The 18856-nt window shown below is 41.8% G+C and overlaps 1 protein-coding gene across 5 annotated transcripts in view; it reads right to left on the reverse strand.

Moving 5' to 3' along the window:
• KIF13B (kinesin family member 13B) overlaps positions 1–18856 on the reverse strand; it is a 119920-nt gene that overhangs the window by 22350 nt on the left and 78714 nt on the right. For 4 of the 5 annotated variants that reach the window (XM_085574336.1, XM_085574335.1, XM_085574338.1 and 1 more), the window contains 14 exons: positions 18617–18774; positions 17532–17664; positions 16411–16545; positions 13857–13886; positions 13232–13331; positions 12794–12920; positions 11443–11498; positions 10369–10493; positions 9078–9254; positions 7563–7655; positions 6058–6210; positions 5061–5138; positions 4505–4558; positions 3648–3668 (listed from right to left, as the gene is read on the reverse strand). In XM_085574336.1, the coding sequence (XP_085430462.1) occupies positions 3648–3668; positions 4505–4558; positions 5061–5138; positions 6058–6210; positions 7563–7655; positions 9078–9254; positions 10369–10493; positions 11443–11498; positions 12794–12920; positions 13232–13331; positions 13857–13886; positions 16411–16545; positions 17532–17664; positions 18617–18774 (1440 nt within the window). The remainder of the gene's footprint in view (positions 1–3647; positions 3669–4504; positions 4559–5060; positions 5139–6057; positions 6211–7562; positions 7656–9077; positions 9255–10368; positions 10494–11442; positions 11499–12793; positions 12921–13231; positions 13332–13856; positions 13887–16410; positions 16546–17531; positions 17665–18616; positions 18775–18856) is intronic. The other variant, XM_085574337.1, reaches the window with a different exon arrangement.

Consider the following 18856-nt stretch of genomic DNA (forward strand, 5'->3'; position numbering starts at 1 on the left):
TCTTGACTTTCTAGCCTTGTTTGGGGAATGCTGAAAACATGGAGGAATTAAGAACCAGCAGAACACTTTCAGAATATTCATCCTGCACAGAAAGAATGGCAGCATTTGGTGACTTTTTTCTGTAGGAAAAGGCTTTTTTCTTAGGATCTTTCAGAAATTTTCCTTCAGCCTCGATATTACGGATGACTACATTTTCTAAGTAATTTTAAGTATTTTGCCAGGCTAAATATAGTGAAGGTCCTGAGACCAGGAATGAGAAAAGGTTTTGTGTGGTTGTTTACTTAAGGCATGCTGGGTTTTTGAATTGCACTTGCTTTGGAGAGAGTGCAGAGATCAGAGTTTTAACCTGAAGGTCACATTTGGAACCCTCAACTCTGAGATGACAAAAAACCATCAAAATTAGGTTATTCAGGGCAACGGGTGTAGGAACATTTGGAAAAGAAAGAACTGGAGACAACTGGAAGTGTCAACTGCTGTGCAGAGGGAAAAGGTAATTCATGAATGATTTTACTAAGCTGGATTGAAAGATAACCCATGTCAAGCGCACTGAAATAAAAATAAAAAGAATGATTAACTATATTAACTTGATGAAGTTCCCAAGTTTCCCATCTGGATGTCATCCAGCACTCTCCCGTGCTGCTTTGTGCATGCACCAATACAAGTTTTAAGTTTATTCTTCTTATTCTTATTATTATTTAAGTGCTGTGAATCTTTTCTCTCTCAAGAAGGGTGGTGAGAGAAAGAGAGGAAGCTTATAAATCATTTGCCCAGAGGAGTCATCATTTCATGAATATATTTGCTCTCTGCCAAGTGACCAAACAGAGGTCAAGTGATTTAATTTAACAAATCCAAGTAGCCACCAGAAAAATGCATGTCCCTTAATGTGTTTTAATGCAGAGCTGTTTATAAAGTTAGTTTATTTTTATAAAACCTCCTCCTTCTTCTCCTCTGCCTTCCCTTCTTTCACACATCCTCCATGAAAAACCCCAGGGAATTTATTCCATGCACAAAACCTTTAGGACAGGTGGGGATAATCACTACCTAAAGTCATCTGGAGGCTTTACCTGACAAATCTTTCCTTGAAGTTGACAGACCATTAAAATGCAGCCACTGGGTAAGAGAAACGAATAGTTCTTGTGTTTTATTATTTCAGCAGTTCAGAAAAGGCTTAGGAAAAGGTGACCATGGAGCACTGGAACACAAGCAAACAGCTGGGACACACAGCTGGGACAAAAGGCACTTGTTCTCATGAACAGCAGGATTATTCAAGTTCAATCTACAATTTGCTGAAAAAAACTCTGGTTCCCAGAAAAACCTGAAGGTTGAATGGCACCATCTTCTCTCACTTGGATTTTGAGCTACAAATACTGGGCCCTTGGGAAAGGAAGGACAATTGTCCAAGACAAAATGGTTCTTGTCAGAGGTGTTTTAAAGCAACTCGTTGATATTTTTCATTAATATGTGACTTGGTGTGATCTGTAAAACATCTCAGAGGTGCCTTCCATTCATTGTGCCTCTGATTCATCCAGTTTAGTCAAGTCAATTTTTAAATTCATCATCCAAACTGAATTAAATTTAATTTAATTAAATTTCCAACAAAAGCCCCCTTGAACATGAAAATTCACCCCCTCTATTTGATATCAAGACTAAGACACTCAATACCCCTGCATCACTTGGTGTGCAAGGAGAAATCAAACTCATCTCAGTCTCCCCTAACCACGTCTGCAGTGATAACAGGAGTAAAAATTGCCTTTTCCTCATTTAAGCAAGCAGACAGAACCTCGAGGTGAGGCCATGTGCAGTCCTGCTGACAATATGGAAGTCCATAAAACTCTTCTGAAGCAAATTCAGAAATTAAAAATTCCCATTGGTGACTTAAATATTTCCCAGGAATGCACAGCTCAGTGTGAGCCACCCTGCTCCCTGGAATCTCTCTGTGCCATCAGCACACTGGGATATTCTTTAAGGTGTTTTTTTCCCAAAATGTGCCAATCCCACACCTCTGCTCCAGCCCTTGTGAATGAATCCATGTCTTAATTCTGCATTGAAATTCTTGAGCTTCCTGTTGTAGTTGCATTGACACCATCTTTAATTCTTATTTCAAGTCATATAATATTACTGTGTAATACTTTTTTTAAAATTATTTAACAGAGGCATGAGTCCCAGCTTTTCTGAGTGCTGGAGAAAGCAGCAGCATCCACATCCCAAATTTTACCAGCATGGATGATGCTTGACATAGAGGAGTGAGACACAGGAACCCTTTCCACAAAGCTAAAAATCCATGGTAAATGCACCAGGAATGCAAGGAACAACAATGAGAGAGAGAAATAAAGAAATGGAATAAAAGTTAAGGAAAGGAATATTCTGGGATGTGCCAAGGGCTTCCATCAATATTCTGCACCCAGTTCAGGTGTTGTTACTGTCCTGTGACTGCTTTTTGCTGTGGTACAATAAATCACTTGTTTGGGATTGGCTTATTATAACAAACAACACCCAATTCCTGGTAAAATGACAATAAAATGACAATCCATGACTGCTGGAGAAGACTTCTTTGCCACCAAATTTCTCACCAAGGGACAAAACCATCCAGCTTGACCAAAACTCTGCCTCTCAAGCTGTTCTCAGTTCCTTTATGCTAAACTGGACATGACTGATCTCACCACCGAGCTCTGTGGTGTCTGTGTGCTGTGGGGACATTTAAGGATTTGTTAAACATTTGACTGGGATTACAAAAGCTTTTGCTCATCTTCCTGCTGAAACTGGATCGTTGCATGGCAGACTAGTTTGGGTTGGGAGGGTTTAAAGATCACCTAATTCCAGCTCCCTGCCCTGGGCAGGGACACTTCCACCAAGCCAGGCTGTGCCAAGCCCTGTCCAACGTGGAACCAGAGATCCCTTCAAAAACCAGGAATTCCCAGCTGGGGAGGCTCCATCTCCATGTCCTGAGGAACAAGTGCCTTGGACCTGAAGCTCACTGCAAGCAAGGGGAGCAGCTCCACCACCTGAGCTCCACATTCCTGCAGCACAGAGTCTCTGTCAGCAGCAGCAAAACCTCATGCAAACCACTGCCAACAATTCCAGTTAACCAAAGCTTGGGAAAAGGGGTCATTCCTCTGAGAGCACTAACACAAAACTAAGGAAAAGCATGTTTTCCATTGGCCCAGTTATTATTTTAAAGTAATTTGTTCACAGAAATCAAGAGTTGCTCACACTGAACTATAAAAGCCATAAAGCCTGAGCAAGATTTGAGAGAAAGTCTCAATGTTTATCTCATCTCCAGGCTAATATTCGCTGGCAGATATTTAGATATTTGCTTGTTTTCATGTCTCTTTTTTTCAGCTGAGAGGGAGTTATTTCTGAAACGACTTCACCCTGTCCAAAAATCTGTGAGAAATGGCACTGAACAGCTCCAGCTCTGTAAGAACCCATCAGATGCACCCAAGGAGAAAAGTTCCCTGCTTTGTACCAGTTCACACTGCATTAATGACAGCATTTCAATGGAAAAACTCGTTTGCTCTGTGCTATGCAAATGAGGCACCACCAGCAGCATCTTCAAAGCAGGAAATAAAAGCATGTGAGTGAGCAAAATCAACTTTATAGTGAGATAAAATTATTATCCCACTCATTAGGTGGACCTAATGCATTACCTCTGCTGGGACCTTTGGACTCTGAAACATGCAATGAGAGAAATCATTGAGGGGAAGGGAGGAGAAAAACAGAAATCATTAAGAATCCTAATCTTTAATTTTTGCTTTAAAAACCTTACAATATTGAAACACCCCACAGTTCTCTCCAAACAGAAGTTGCTACAAACACTTTATCACCTGCACATATTTTAGCATTCTCTCCATGGATCAGATGTAGCAGATTTAGCAACCAATGCTGGAGCACTACATCAAAATTCTATTATTCTGTGCAACTGCATTATGCATTAAAATGCCTTGTCACCACCAGATTCTCCCCCTCAAAATGACTCCACGCTTGCTGGGCTGCATATCTATCAGGAGGAGATCCTTCAGTTGATCTAGGATTTGGAAAATAAGCTTAAATTTAATTTTTCACCTTTTAAAGGAATGCTTTTGGTCTGTAGTGGTGTTTTTAAGGAGTGAAATGGGTTGGATTATCACCCACCACGAGTTTAGCACCACTGGGAGGTCAGGGACTTTCTTCACAGCCTTTATTCTGTCTAGAGGTGGACTTGAACTGACATACAGACCCAAACCTTTTCCTTTCTCCCAGAATTTTTCCTTCCACCCAGGTGAAAGCTCTGGAAGAGCTCTGAAGCTGGACAATGCTCCTGAGCATCCCACAGGGGCTGGGACAAGACCTGGGAACTTCCCCAGAGAGGTCCAGAGCAGCACATCCAAACCTGTTTCTGTCCCAGGGATGCAGGAGCACACGGGGGTGGCCCATTTTTCAGAGATATTTCCCATTTCTGCTCCTAATCACTGTAGATTAATTTCCTTTTTTTCTCAGTTTTCCCAGGAGATCTTCAGATACTCACCCTGTTACTGCTCAGGTTGTAAGGGGGGGCTAAATCCTGGCGGCTTGCAGAAAGCTGGAAGAGTTAAGAGAAGCAGAATTATTTCTTAACAAGAACTTTAAAAAAATCATTACTATGCCTCTTGACCAGTAAGACTGAAAAGAAACAGTTTTGTGGTTAAAGCAGAATCAAAATCCAAGAAATTAAAGATGAAAATTTAATTCTTGAGCTGGGAGGAGCAAGAATTTGACATCAGTTTGATTACCAGTTCTATCAAATGATTTCTTTCCAAATTTTGGGTAGCAGAAGTCTCATTTTTCTTATGCACAACACTGGTATACAAAGCTTAAGTTCAGCATATACTTGTAACTTGTTTTCATATCTTCTAAAGAAAAATAGAAAAAAAAAAAACCCAAAACTTTCAACTTAGAAAGGAAATGAAAAATCTCCATTGTCAGGGATAAAAAAAAATAGCACAGAGGGGTCAAAAAGAAGGAAATTCATTGTTCTGTTCCATGATTCCAGGACCTGAGGATGAAGAGTGGAGCTGCTGAAGATGCCAGCAGGGAAAACTCACCCGATTCACATTGGGGGAGCTCAGGCTCCTGCGGCAGAGTTTTCCTTTTCCCATCAGCTGCTCCTTCACAGCAACTTCCTGGCAGTCACAGAGAGCAAAAGGAAGAAAATAAGTGTATTTGGCCAGAATTAAAGCTCTGATCGTCCCAGGATAGCTTTGGCTACACAAGTAAAATGTTGCTAAGCTACCCTGTGGCACAGGCTGCTGTCTGTAAAGTTTACACAGCTGAAATTATGAATGGATAAATTTTAACATCTGGCATTTTGCTGATTGGCACGTGTAGGATTTTGCAGTCTTGATTCTAGGAGATGACAGAGATGCAAAGACTAAGACTCTCTTTCCTAGCTGAGCTCCTATTTTAATCCTTTAAACTAATTATAAATGACAGGGAACTTGCTTTCAATATTTAAAGTGCATCACACTTCCCCGTGAATTTATAGTGGGCAGGCACAAGCTCCGGCTTGTTTTGCATAACTTTTCTCTTCGTGCTTGCATAATTTATATCCAGGAGAACAATTTTCAACAAATGTTTTTCTCTCCTGTATTTTTCCTGGTAAACAGATCAAGTTATAGTACTTAAAATTAACCCAATCAATGTCTTTTTTTTATTGGCAGGATGGCTTTGGTGAATCCAAAGTAGAATGCGGGCAGAATGACAAAAATTCTACTGGAAATTGCAGAAACTGTTGGTAAAGCTTCAGAGAACAAAAGCTAAGGCCACGTAACTCCTTTTCCTGAACCAGAATCAGCAATGAACAGCCTTAAAACCAAACCAAGCTCCCCAGAACTGTGCCCTGAGCAGGGAATTCTCAGCCCCATCCGTGCTGGAGCTGAGCGAGGACACCTCTGCTTCCCTGGATCTTTGCCACAGGCCCACTCTGGGAGGCTGAGGTGTGCACTGGGGTGGTTTTTGGGGTTGTTTGGTAGTTTGTGGGCGCTCAGGGGGACGTTTGGATTGCACACACTGCTCTCAGGGCTCTCCCTGCTGCAGCCAGACCTGGCGCAGCCGGTCCAGGGTGAGGATGTTCTCCACGGCCAGGACGCTCCGCAGGTACTTCTCAATGTAGGCTTCAGAGTCAGCTGAAGCTGCATCTTCCACGTTTGCTGCCATCCTGGCCAGCGCCTCGCGCTCCTCAGCCCCTTGAGCATCCTGGGGAGGCAAAAAGAGAGGGCAGCATTTTAAAATAAACCCAGAATCTCCCATATCACTCCCAGAGAAAGCGCATTTTTAAACCGCAGGGCACCAGTTCAGCACTGATTGTCCTTGAGCTCAGGGGCAGATGAGAAGCATGGAATAGTTTGGGTTGGAAGAGACCTTAAAACTCATCCCATTCCACCCCCTGCCATGGGCAGGAACACTCTCCACCATCCCAGGTTGCTCCAAGCCCTGTCCAACTTGGCCTTGGACACTTCCATGGATGAGGAGTCCAGAACCTCTCTGGGCAATCACTGCCTCACTGACCTTGGAGAAAAGGATTTCTTCCTAATATCTATTCTAGATTTCTTCCTAATATCTATTCTAGATTTCTCCCTAATATCTATTCTAGATTTCTTCCTAGTATCTATTATAAATTTCTTCCTAATATCTATTCTAGATTTCTTCCTAGTATCTATTCTAAATTTCTTCCTAATATCTATTCTAAATTTCTTCTTAATGTCTATTCTAGATTTCTTCCTAACGCCCAATCTAAGATTCTGATCCAAATAAACACCTTGTGCCACGTAACCTGCACAGGTGCTCCTGCCACTGTCACAGACATCTCAAGCAGTATGTGGTTATTGTTTTGAGGCTTTTCGGGTTCTTTCTGAGAGTCTCACAGCGAGACACTGCCATTAATTAGCAAAAGGGCTGCATTCAGATATTTCATAATTAAAAAGTGCTCGAGCACATTGGGGGCGTTGTCTAACCTGAGAGGAAAACAAAATTTCAAGTGAGCTGCAAGAAGAAGGAAAAAAAATAGAACATTGCTGGAGAAGCATTTCAACAGAGAGTGCAAAATGCAGCAGAACATGAAAGAGCCAGGCAGCAATCAGAGTTTTGGCTCTTCATGTGTTAACGTTTTCACAAGTGCCCTGATAGAGCATCTCTTTGGAAAGAAAGGATTAGCATCTAACTGGGAATATGCTCAGGAATCAAGAGTTTCATGAAGACATTACTGAGAAAAAGCCACTTTGTTATTTTTTTCCACAATTCTCGTGCTCCCCGCAGCAGGCACTTCACCTGCCCATTTTTCCTCCCTCTTTTTCCCCCTCTCTCTCTCTCTCTTCAAACTGCCTCTTCAAGGACCTGAGCAAATAGATGCTCACTCAACAAAATACACAGTGACACTGATAAGACAGAGGTTGCTGCTAAGTCACAGCATGTAAAGGAGCAGGCTCCATCTTTTACAAACCACAGTTTATTCTGGCAGCAGCAAGAGCCAGCAGGCTCAAAATGAGGGGGGGAAAGCACAAAATTAAGAGGCTCTCGGCCAATTTGAGACACTCTGATTTCTTATTCACCTCTGGAATGTTTGAGACTATCTCAAAAGTGACGCCACAGCCAGGGATGGAACTTCGAGGGGACATTCTTCGCAGGAAACTCTGTGCAAAACCCTGGGGGGAGGAAACACAAGGAAAACGTGGATTAACAGATTCCAGCTGAAATAAATTCAGTTCACAGTGACAGAAGCCCAAACTATAAAGTCTAACCAATAAACATGTAAGAGACTTCAAAGATTTCAACTTGGAAAAAATAATTTGCTTGCTTATTGTGGATACAGAGAAGGAGTCACTTCCTTCCTTGCAAGGTGACTGTTTCAAGCATCAGCTGCTTTTAGAGGTGGTTTTTTCTCCTGACAGAGCCCTAGGTGACTTGTCTTGAATATTGACAAGTGCAGACATTAAATTCTTGACCAAAGAGATCGTTATGAAGAATGATTTAAGGGGCATGGTCATTGTTTATGCTGACTTGGCGCCTTGCAGGGTTAAGAACTGGACTGTTGAATTAATGCAGAGATGAGTCATTCAAAGATGCTGCTGAGACAAACTCCCAGGAAAGGTTATTGACGGGGGGTTTTAGAAAAACAGGAAAAAAGCCAAAGATTCTGTGTTGGATGAAAGTAAAAAACGGCACTGACTAAATCTGTAGAAAACAGAATTGATGAAGACTTCACCCGATTGTGATTATTGGCACATTCAATTGATCTGTTCAATACAGTCTCCCATTTCATACGACAGAAAATTCACTGTTCTTCCCTTGCTGAGAAAAAGCTTCTGCCTGGTGGAAGCACCAAGAACTGGGGCTCTACTTCCAGCATGGGAGTTGCCCATGGGGTTTCTGGGTGTGACCACATCTCTTCTCTTTGCTCTTGCTTCAGATTTTAACTACAGATGTGCAACCAGAATAACAATCCAGGCTTTCTGCTTTGTCATTATCACTGCCAGGGGAGGCTGGATTCTCAGACAGTGCTGAACAAACTCCTTCCTCCCCCATCATTCTCAGGATTTATATTATTTTCAGGGCATGATGCTGCAAATGGAATGACAACTTCACTGCCTGCCATTTATCAAACCCCCTGCTCTCACCTACACATTATTGTAAGAGCACCAGCTGGAAAACGTAAAGGACCAACAGTGATTAACTCTGGTGAATCAACACAAGGGATCTCTGCTCCAACTATTCCTAGTTGATTTCTAAATACCTGGAGGTGTAAATACAAATGGTTAGCAGCAATGTGTGGACTTAATATAGGGCTAGGGAAACATAGAAGTTTCTTTCTGGAAAATACAAACTCCAGGCTCATGAGAAATTAACTCTTCCTTCTTTTTCCAGTGAGAAAGCACTCAGTTGGTTAAGAGAAAAATTAATTTCTCATATTTAGATGCCTTAAAAAACAAGCTGTGTCATCACCCACAGCACAAGGGACGGCAGGAGAACGACCTGGCAGCTCAAAGCCTCGCCGATCCGGGCTGAGGTGGGGGGAGAGAGGAGGGAATGGGAGTCCTGGGAAGTGGGAAGGGCTGCAGGATCTGCACCTGTCTGCCGTAGACGTTGACGCAGATGCGCTTGCGCAGCACCAGCTGCATCTCTGCAGGGTGGCTGAGCTGGACCGTGGCTCTGACAATCAGGTAAACCCTCTCCTCTGCCGCCGTCCCCTTGCTGAGCTGGATGCAGTCGTGGACTGTGGAGTCCCACGAGGCTTCTGCTTTCACCTTCAAAAGGGGTGGGGTGGGGGGGAAGAAAAAAATAAATGTATCCTCTAATAAGCATAATTAGGTGTATAATTAACTGTAATTAATTAAGCATAATTAGCAAAAATACATAATACATAAATTTTGAGAGTCGGCTCCTGCGTTTCGCTCCCTGTGAAGAAAAAAATCCTTGCACTTTAGAAGAGGCCATTTAAAAATCAAGATCAGTTTGCCAAATGAAGACGTTGGGATTAAAAATGCCAACTTGCTCAAACTCTGGAACATTTCCTCTTGAAAAAAGATGTTTGAATACCCAGGATCATTTCAAATAAATTATAAAATATGCACAAGTGCAGGACCATTTGGCCTAATTTATTAAGATAAACCAGAGAGCAACAGAGATTGCAGTGGAAATCTTCCATCACACCATAAAAATTCTCCTGTCTGTATTTGAAAAATAACTTTGCTGAAGCCTTTCTAGCAATACAGCAAAAGCTGGAATTTTTCTTCTTGCGTGTTAAAATATAAGTATTACTGATGATTTTATGGTCTCTCTTCAAGCCATAAGAAAAATGTCCTGGTAGCCAAATTTCCAGGTTCCAAATACAAATCAGGACTAAAGAAAGTCCCTAGCAGAACTACCAGGAATAAAGCTTCTCAAAAATTAAAAAAGTTTCAGAAAAAGGAGCAAAATTGTAAGGAATAAAATAAGTCAGAGATTCTAAATATAATAGTAGAAATTACAAACCAACAATTGTAAAGTTGTGAAACTATGAATTATGTGGCAAAATAGAGGATAATGAGTGGTGTAACAGCGCAGAGGTAAAAATGTTAACAATTAAGATTGTTTGATTTTTCAGCTGGGGCTTTTGTACTCTAATTTACTCAGGGATTTTGCTTTGTTAAATACAAACTGAATTTCAGGCTTTTGAAATGTTTGGATTTGGATGAAGGAGGACCCTTGAGTTTTACTATTTTCCAAATCATGATTATACTCGCAGTGAATATTCCTTGAAAACAGAGTTGCTCACAGGAACAAGTGCTTTATCACTTTTGTGACCTATTTGATGTATTAATTTCACATGTGGACATGTAAAAAGAACAATTAAAAGACTGAAATTCCCTGGTCTCTTACCTCACTATCGTGATGCTTCACAATCTGCAGCTCAAAGAATTCCTCCTCCTCCTCTGCCACCAGAGTAGCATCCCAGCCTCCAGCCTCTGGGTCATCCAGGTTATCCTGGGAGCTGAAGTCATCAGCTGCAGACAGGAGGGGATGTGGAAGGTGAGGAAACACAAAGCAATCACCCTTTTTAAAAAACACCAGCAAATAATGAACTCGTATTTTCATCCCCAGCTTGGCTACTTCGACTTCATCTACAAAATTAAAGCTGAATTGTTCAATTTCAAAAAAACCCTCCATTTCTATAGAAAAAGTGTGCACAAAGATGTGGGGACACAGACTCAAATGTGCCTAATAAAGGCTAGGAATATCCCCCAGTGGCAAACACCCCCTCCTTGCCCACAGGTGGAATTTCAGCAGTGAGCTCATTTGGCATTAAATATGTGGTGCTGTTAAGATAAACTGCTGGATGAACAGGAGAAAACACAGTACTTTCAGATCATGATTAAAAAAACTCACAGTCTGGGTTTTGAGAAGCTCAACCTGTCCTGGCTGGGGGCCCTCCCCATGGATCATTAACCAGCTCCTCTCTGAAGCCATTGGATTCATGGATGTGCTGTCCCAGGGGACAAACCAATGCCAGGAGATTGGAGCCCAGCTCTCCTCACAACAGGCTGAGTGTCACCTCCCCTTCTCACCTCTCATCCAGACATTAACCCTTTTCTAAACATCCTATTAAGGATTTTCTTGACTGATTGCTCCCTGGATTGCTTTGGAGCTGCCACCTTCTTGGTTCCAACTTCCCATCCTTGGTAGGAGCATGTGACAAATACATTGTTCAAACTGGATCTTGCATTGGGATGCATTGAAACATGAGATTATTGAAACTTACGTTTCCTTCCATCCATAATATTGTTTATTTTGAAACATTAAGCAGTATGTCTCATGAAAAATAGGCACTTCTCCAATTAATCCACCTGCCATTCCAGGCTTTTGTTAATTTTAAGAGCTTGATTCAATTCTGAAACCTCACTGGCTGGACAAAGTTTATTTTCAAATTACTCTGCCATCTTAAGGACTACTTACCATTCAAGTCAAGGAATATAACAGGAATGTGAGTTTCCATACCAGCCACAGGAGTCCTAAAACACAAGACAGGGACAATGGTGGCATTTAAAGTAACAGAGATTTACCCAGCACACGTCCCTGATGAGCCAAACCTCCAGGACACTGCACTCAGTCTGCAATTTTTAGCTAGACCATTGATAACCTTGGCAAACCTCTTTATTTTAATTTACTGCTGCAGATTCCAAGAGACTCAAATAAATTAGTATTTCTTTTATATCAGCTCTCTTAGAATTATTATCCTCTTTGATCTCTGCTTTCTGAAGTGTTTTCTCTCTCCTAAATGCTAATAGCAAAATTCAGTTTATTTACTCTGACACACACATTCATGAAATGCAAACCCCTCTACTTAAATGATGGCAGGGAAAATGGGGAATCAGAAAAGCCAGACTCAAAGTTTTTAAATTAACACTGATGCTGCCATTCCACACAGTTATTACTCTTTCTTACAAAACACACATCAAAAACTAATAAATTTATAGTGAACAAGAGCAGGCTGGAGTCTTATGTAATATATAAAGTGCTTGAATCATACTGAACATTTCCTCTGGTGCAAACCAGATTCTTCCTGGAGCAAGTTTCTGCCAGCTCCACTGTTTTCAAACCTAATGAAACACTTTGATGTGAAAGTTATGTGTTTCCAACAAGAACTTGCTATTTTTTTTATGTTTCAGAAGCTCTGACAAACTTCAGCTTCCAACTCCATGACACTCAATTCCATCAATAAATACTGTTAGACGCTTGCTCAGAGAAGATATTCAGGAAGTTGCAAGCAAGTGAAGTTGAGTTTGAGGTGGAACAACCCCGAATCCTTATCTGCAGTTGTTGCTCACAGCTGACCCAGCACAGCAGTCTCATTCTAGTGCTCTCTATTTTTAATGTTCAGAAAATTACATGGAACACTTGCTGACTAAACAGAGTTTGTTCTCAAACCAGGAGTGCAACAAAATGCTCCTGGAGATGCAGTTTTATGATGAGAGGGCAGCCTTTTAAGTGAATGAACTAGGTAGTTAACATATTAGCTAATTTTTTTAAATGGCAAGTGCAGTGGTAATAAATATTGATTCCTATTTTCAGAAGGTTATAATTACACCCTGATCAATAACAGCATCGTTTACCAAACAGCATTTCTGGATTTCAGAGACACAATCTGATAAAATAATTTAAGCTAGAGGCTTGATTTTAACAACTTTGCTCATGCAGGGTACAGAGGAGAGATTGAAGAGAGAGAGAAAAAAATGGCCACAATCCAAAGCCAGGAATGGGCTGTGCATCATTTTTACACCCCTCCTCTGGGAATGGGTGTTCCTACCACTCTGCTGGAGCTCCAGGGATCCCACTGCCAGCAGAAGGAACCATCACAGCATTCCTTTCTTCCGTGAGGGTCAGCCTCATCTCCAAGAGCTGAGCCTCGCGATCGGCGTCGTCCTCTGTTTTATCTGCAGGATGGCAGGATGGCAGTCAGGAGGGCAGAGCAGCTCTGAGTGCCTCTGGCACGTGGCAGGCACTTTGTTCCCCCCGTGACAGAATAAACCCTGCTCTGCTCACAACCCAGCACACAAACACCCCAAAATGACAATTCCATAAAGGCTTCTCCAGCTTTAACTTCACCCCCCCAAAAAAAAGCAAATTACTGCTGAGTTCAGAGATCCAGCTCTCTGTGAACATCTTTTCTAAATGTGAGGACATACTAAGATGGAAAGTGTGGGCACATCTCTCAGCCTTTTACCTCTAACAGCATTTTCCTTACCAGGCTTCCCCACGAGTTTCTGCAGCTGCTGATCAAGGTACTCCTGGCGCTTTGTTAAGGCACAGAGCCACTTCCGACGGAGCCTCTCCAAGTCCCTGTCCTAAAAAGGGAGGAAAAAACCACATTAAATATTGCCCCAGGAAAGCCAAGGTTTCCTGATTGTGGCTTGCACATTTTCTACAAACCCTTCTGCTCATCCTACACCCAAGCAGAAGTTGAAGACACATCCAAACGCTTCAACTTTCCATATTGTATTTGAAGTATTTTTGCTTGCCAAGTCTTCAGCTTTTTTTGTGTACTACCCAGCTGGAAAAAAAAACTTCATTTCATATAATTCTTTACCCCCAAACTATTCCAAAACTCACTGACCACTGGAGCTGGAAACCCCAGTCCTCACCACTCCCCTCAGTGTTTAGAAGCCTCATGTCAGGAATCCATCCCTACCCCACACCATCCCAGTGTTATGGCATCTGTAGATGTGCCCTTAAAATGAATTTTTTCAAGTGCTCATGTCCTTTAAAAAAACCCCAAACACCGGAATCTCCTTAAGAACATACAATTCCTCCTCTAATATGCTTTAATCTGAAAACTTCTGCATTTGTAGGAAAGAATTTTTAATTTTTACCTGATAACTGTCCATTTCATCCTCTTCTTCCTAGGCCAAAACACAAAAAAACATGCCATTAATTTTTTTTTTTTTTTGATAATAGGAAACATAGTGAATGCAAAAGGTGTAACTATTTTAAGCAATATTAACAGTCTTGTATAAAAATAAAAGTCTGAGTCACAGAATTAAAACACACTGACGTCCCAAAGATATGCTGCTGTCATCTCATCTAAACACCAACCAGAACAATCCAATAATTATAATGGGAAAAATCACAGCAATGTTAACTACCAGAAGTCTTAATAATTAAAAGAAAGTGGAATACAAGAAAGAAACAGGAGAAATACCTTAAAACCTGTTGATCCTGGACAGCAAAGAAAAATGCTTTTTTTACCTCTAAGACTTAAGTGTTTCAGCAAGTGCTGAAAAATCAAAGTCTGGTATAGAATCCCAGAACTGTTAAGGCTGAAAAAGACTTTTAAGACCATTGGGTCCAACCATCAACCAGCACTATCACTATGGTCAGCACTGAACCTCAAGTGCCACATCCACATGTTTTTTGAATACTTCCAGGGATGGGGACTCTACAACTGCCCTGGGTAGATGTGCCAGAGCTGGACAGCCCTTTCCACGAAGAAATTGTTTTAAATATCCAACCTGAACCTCCCCTGGCATAATTTAAGGCTGCTTCCTCTCGTCCTGTCCCTGCTCCCTGGGAGAAATCCCAATCTCACTTGGCTGCCCCCTCCTGTCAGGGAATTCTAGAGAGGAAAATTCCCCCTGGAGCCAGTTTTTATCCAGGCTGAGCCCCTTTCCAGCTCCCTCAGCCCCTCCTGGTGCTCCAGACCCTTCCCCAGCTCTGTTCCCTTCCCTGGACACGCTCCTGGACAGCCCCCAAAACTGAGATGTGTACAAACGACTGGAGGTAACTTTGCTGTAAAGGAGAAGAACTGTAAAAATCTACTGCAATTATTAGGGAGTTAGAACAGCAGCCACACCAGGAGTGACAGTGCAGACTTTCAACCCTTTATTCCCATTATCTTCCCACAGCAGACACCACCTTTAATTCTCGACCTTCATCCCAAGCAGAGCCACTTGCAATGAGCACAACTGCCCCTCCTCACAGGGAATGGAAAAGGAATGAGGGCTCCAATCCTCAAGGAGTTATTACTTATCTAGTTAAACAATAACGAGCCACCAGAGCCTACTTCTCTACCTTAATCATGAAAGCAAAAACTTAGCTAAGCTAAAATTAAAAAGTCATAGAGAGGAGGCATTTCCTTAGTTCAAGGTCTTTAGAAAATCTTTCACATTTCAGAGATACCTGTATGACCTACCTGAGATAAGAGAAATGATACTAAGGGAACTACAATTCCAGGTGCTGATGTCCAAAGCCTATTGTAAGCAACAGGTCTCATAAAATCTGATTTTCAAAGGCCCTTTAGTGGATCAGAAATTCACTGGGGAATAAATAAGGTGAAGCAGACAGGATAATCCCCTAGGACTTGTCTCTACAAAACAGGCTGAAAAGGGGCACTTGTAGGTTGTGGGTCAAGGAAAAACTACAAGAATCAATCATGCTGGCCTAGGAGAGAAACTTCCTCCATTCAGCAGTTTCCTGGCTTTACAGGAAGGAAATGTGGGTATCAGGGGCTGCTGTGATGGAAAAGCTGCAGGGAGAGCCAGCAGGGACATAACGGGGAATAACAGGAACAATCTGCCCAGGATGCTGCTGGAAAGGTTGAAGAAATTCCCTTTTTGTACCCCAGAAACACGATGGGAAAGGACTGCCTGGGTTAGGAGACAACAGAAACCCCAAGTACTTCAGAACTCAAAGGAAAAGCCACCCTCATTAAGCAAAAAACAGAGCAGACATGGATTGAATCATACACTGCCAAAATGGTAAATATTTTGGGACATCTACTTTTCCATCTAGCTGGCCTTATCTCAAGCAGGGCAGCAAATCAAACAAGTTCAGAGACCTGTTCTGCTGCACCAGATTTTGGCTTTGCCAGCTCCAGGGAGTCACTGAATTCTCATTTATCTGTTGGGGGTGGAAAGAAGTCAAAGACCACCAGAAACTCACAGGAGCACTGCAAGAAGACATTTCCTAAAAAGAAAGAGATGCACATGAGGTGCAGTGTGTATGAGGCTGTCCAACAACTGCCCAACATCTCCTGTGGCCCACAAGTGTTTCCTGGAATTCTAACATTTGGAATTGGACACTATTTAAATGTCTGTTGCACTGCTTTATTTTAGTTTGCATTTTTAATTTGAATACTTTAAATTAATTTTTGTTTTGAATAATTACATAATATTGCTTTCCATGTCTAATATTTGAAGTAAAATCTACACAAAAAACTCCCAATGGATTGTAGGAATATTTGCATTTTCTTTTCTTCTTCGAGTGTGTTAAGGCTGTGCTGCTTTCAAAGATAGGAAAGAAAAAACCCCAATCAAGACCAGAAGAGACACAAACCAGCTTACAAGTGTTATTTTTGATGTGGAAAATTATTCTCTTGATGCTTTTCAGCTCTTGGAAATAGCTGGCAGTAAATATTCAGAGTTGTACCTGATAATTTTGTGACTTGACGTGTTTTATTTGAACACAGCCAACACCAACAGATAATATGGATTCCTCCATCAGTGGCAAGGTCCCAGATTCCTGCACAGATTTCACTTCAACCTGGATTCGTCGAGATTGCCCCTGTCCAAAAGAACAATTTGAAATGCTTGTTTTAAAAAAAAATTTAATATAAAGTGTTGAAAGTTTAATTCCAGAGGGACCTCTACTGGCAGCCATTGGCAAGGAGAATTACATTTTTCTTTTGGTAAGAACAAAGTGCTGCAATCCCAATGACTCAGAGTTCAAGAGATCCCCCTCCTGCTGCAAGGATTTCTGTTTACAGGATTTATGAATTCACAGAATGAAAAATAAAACTTCAGCATTCAGCAGCTCCCCAGTTTATTTTTCTGGAGGGTTTTCAAACATACCCTTATAGGATTTTATTTTTAATACTTTTGAAGGCAGAAAATGGGATCTTCTTCCCATCTACAAAAGAGGAGAGCAAATTGTCTAATTTGGCAAGCTACTGGAATTTCAGTGAACTTTTTCTGACTCTGCTCTCCTTGGCTGAAAATTCTGACCCACTGATGGCATCAGCGCAGCAAAGCAACTGCACTTTAGTAAAACTGTAAGGGGAAAAAAAGTAAATAAAAAGAAGAAAATTAAAATAAAAACCAAAGGAGTCGGTGAGGTCAGAGGAGCATCCTGTATCCAACTTTTACTGATTCCTCGTGTTCTTTGAGCAGCAGCTTATCAATAGCTCATCATTTAAAAACGTGAGCTGCTCAGTTAAGCATTAACAATTTAAACCAGGCAGAATTCAAAGAACAAAGGAGTGCTCGGCTGGAAGGATCAAATAAAAGAGAACTCTTGGACCTCTTTAAAAAATAATGAAGTTCAGTGGAGACTGATGTCCCTTCTGCCAGGTGCTGGCACAGGACAGAGCAAAAAAGGTTAACAGGGAGGGCTTTGATCACCTTTTAGCTGAGTTTTGCTCCATCTCCCACTTCACCCCTGTTTTCCACAGCATCACTTTTTGCACCTAAGCTTGACGCTGCCTTGGCCACCTTGGCCACCCAAAGCAAAGCTTCCCGGGTGACACTGGAACCCTGGCCCTGCCACCTCACCTGTCTGAGCTGGAAGATGCCTCCTGTGCTGACGTCCTTGGCAGGGGTCACCTCAACCGGGCAGTACTCCCCGTTCTCATTCAGCTCCAGGATCTGAACCCACAGCTCCACTTTGCGGGTCACCTCGCTCCACCTGCAGAACGAGTCATGCACTGGGTTGTTCCTTCTCTTCGGGTGGTTTTTTCCCCCCCACAAAGAAAAAGGAATTAAAACATCACAACACTGAGCTCACAGTGCAGACTGAAGCAGCAACAACTGAAGCTGCAATAAACGCACCATTTGTGAGCGCACAGGGCTTCTAAATTTTCCTGACAGCTATTTTAGTCAAACATCAGAAATAAGCCTTTTCCTGATTCCAGTACAAACCCCAGCTCCACATTTAAACTCTGGTCTCAACTCCTGCCACAGTAGCCCAGTGCTGTCAGGGCAATCTGACTGAGAAGGAGGACAAAAGAATGAAATATGACATTGTCTCACAAGCTCTCAAAATTCAGAGCACTTTCCTGCCATTGCCTTCTGTCCAACTCTTCCCAGAGCTTAATAAGAAACAGCCATTTTTATAATTAAAAAGAATAGAGGTGCTCACTACTTAACTATCAAACATAACCCACTATTCTAGAGCATCCTTTTGCTCTTTGCCATAGCTACCTGACTTTTATTTTAAATTTCCTTATATGCAGCTTAACAGTCAACATAAGCTTAAGCTGTAAGTAAAAAGAGAAGTAACTGCCAATAAATTAAGATGCAGAGCCACCTTCTAATTGAAGAGGCAAAACAACTTACATTTAAGAAAATGCTACTACAAGATTACTTTGGGGAACAACAAATGGTGCCAGCAAACAAACAACACCTCCCTGCAGTCTGAATTACCATAATATTGCATATTTATCCAAATTGAGGTAATAAGGAATAAGACTTTTCCAGTGGAAGCATTACATGGATGGCATTTCATGGCCAGGAATGAATTGGAATAGTGGCCTTCAGTTCAAAATTTGACTCCTTACCCCAAACCTGCTTCCAAACTGGGCACCTCAGATGGTGATTTTTCCCAAATTCCAACCCAAAGATATATTTTCCACATGTACCTGTCCCGAAGGCTGCGTGTTTTGGCTTGAATTATTCCCAAATCCCACAGGGCTGGGTTTTTTCGGTCACCACTCTGCTTGTGTCCATAAACTTCAATGGCCAAAGCACCATCATAAAGATGTTCCATGAAGTCTTCAGAAATGTTCACAGAAACCTCCTGAAAGGGACAAATCAGTCGGTAACTGTGACTACACGACTCAGGCTGGGAGATTTTACTGCCTTGACTTTAATAAAAGCAT

The sequence above is a fragment of the Lonchura striata genome, chromosome 3, assembly GCF_050655825.1.
Source record: "Lonchura striata isolate lonStrDom1 chromosome 3, ASM5065582v1, whole genome shotgun sequence".
In the NCBI taxonomy this organism is placed as follows: domain Eukaryota; kingdom Metazoa; phylum Chordata; class Aves; order Passeriformes; family Estrildidae; genus Lonchura; species Lonchura striata.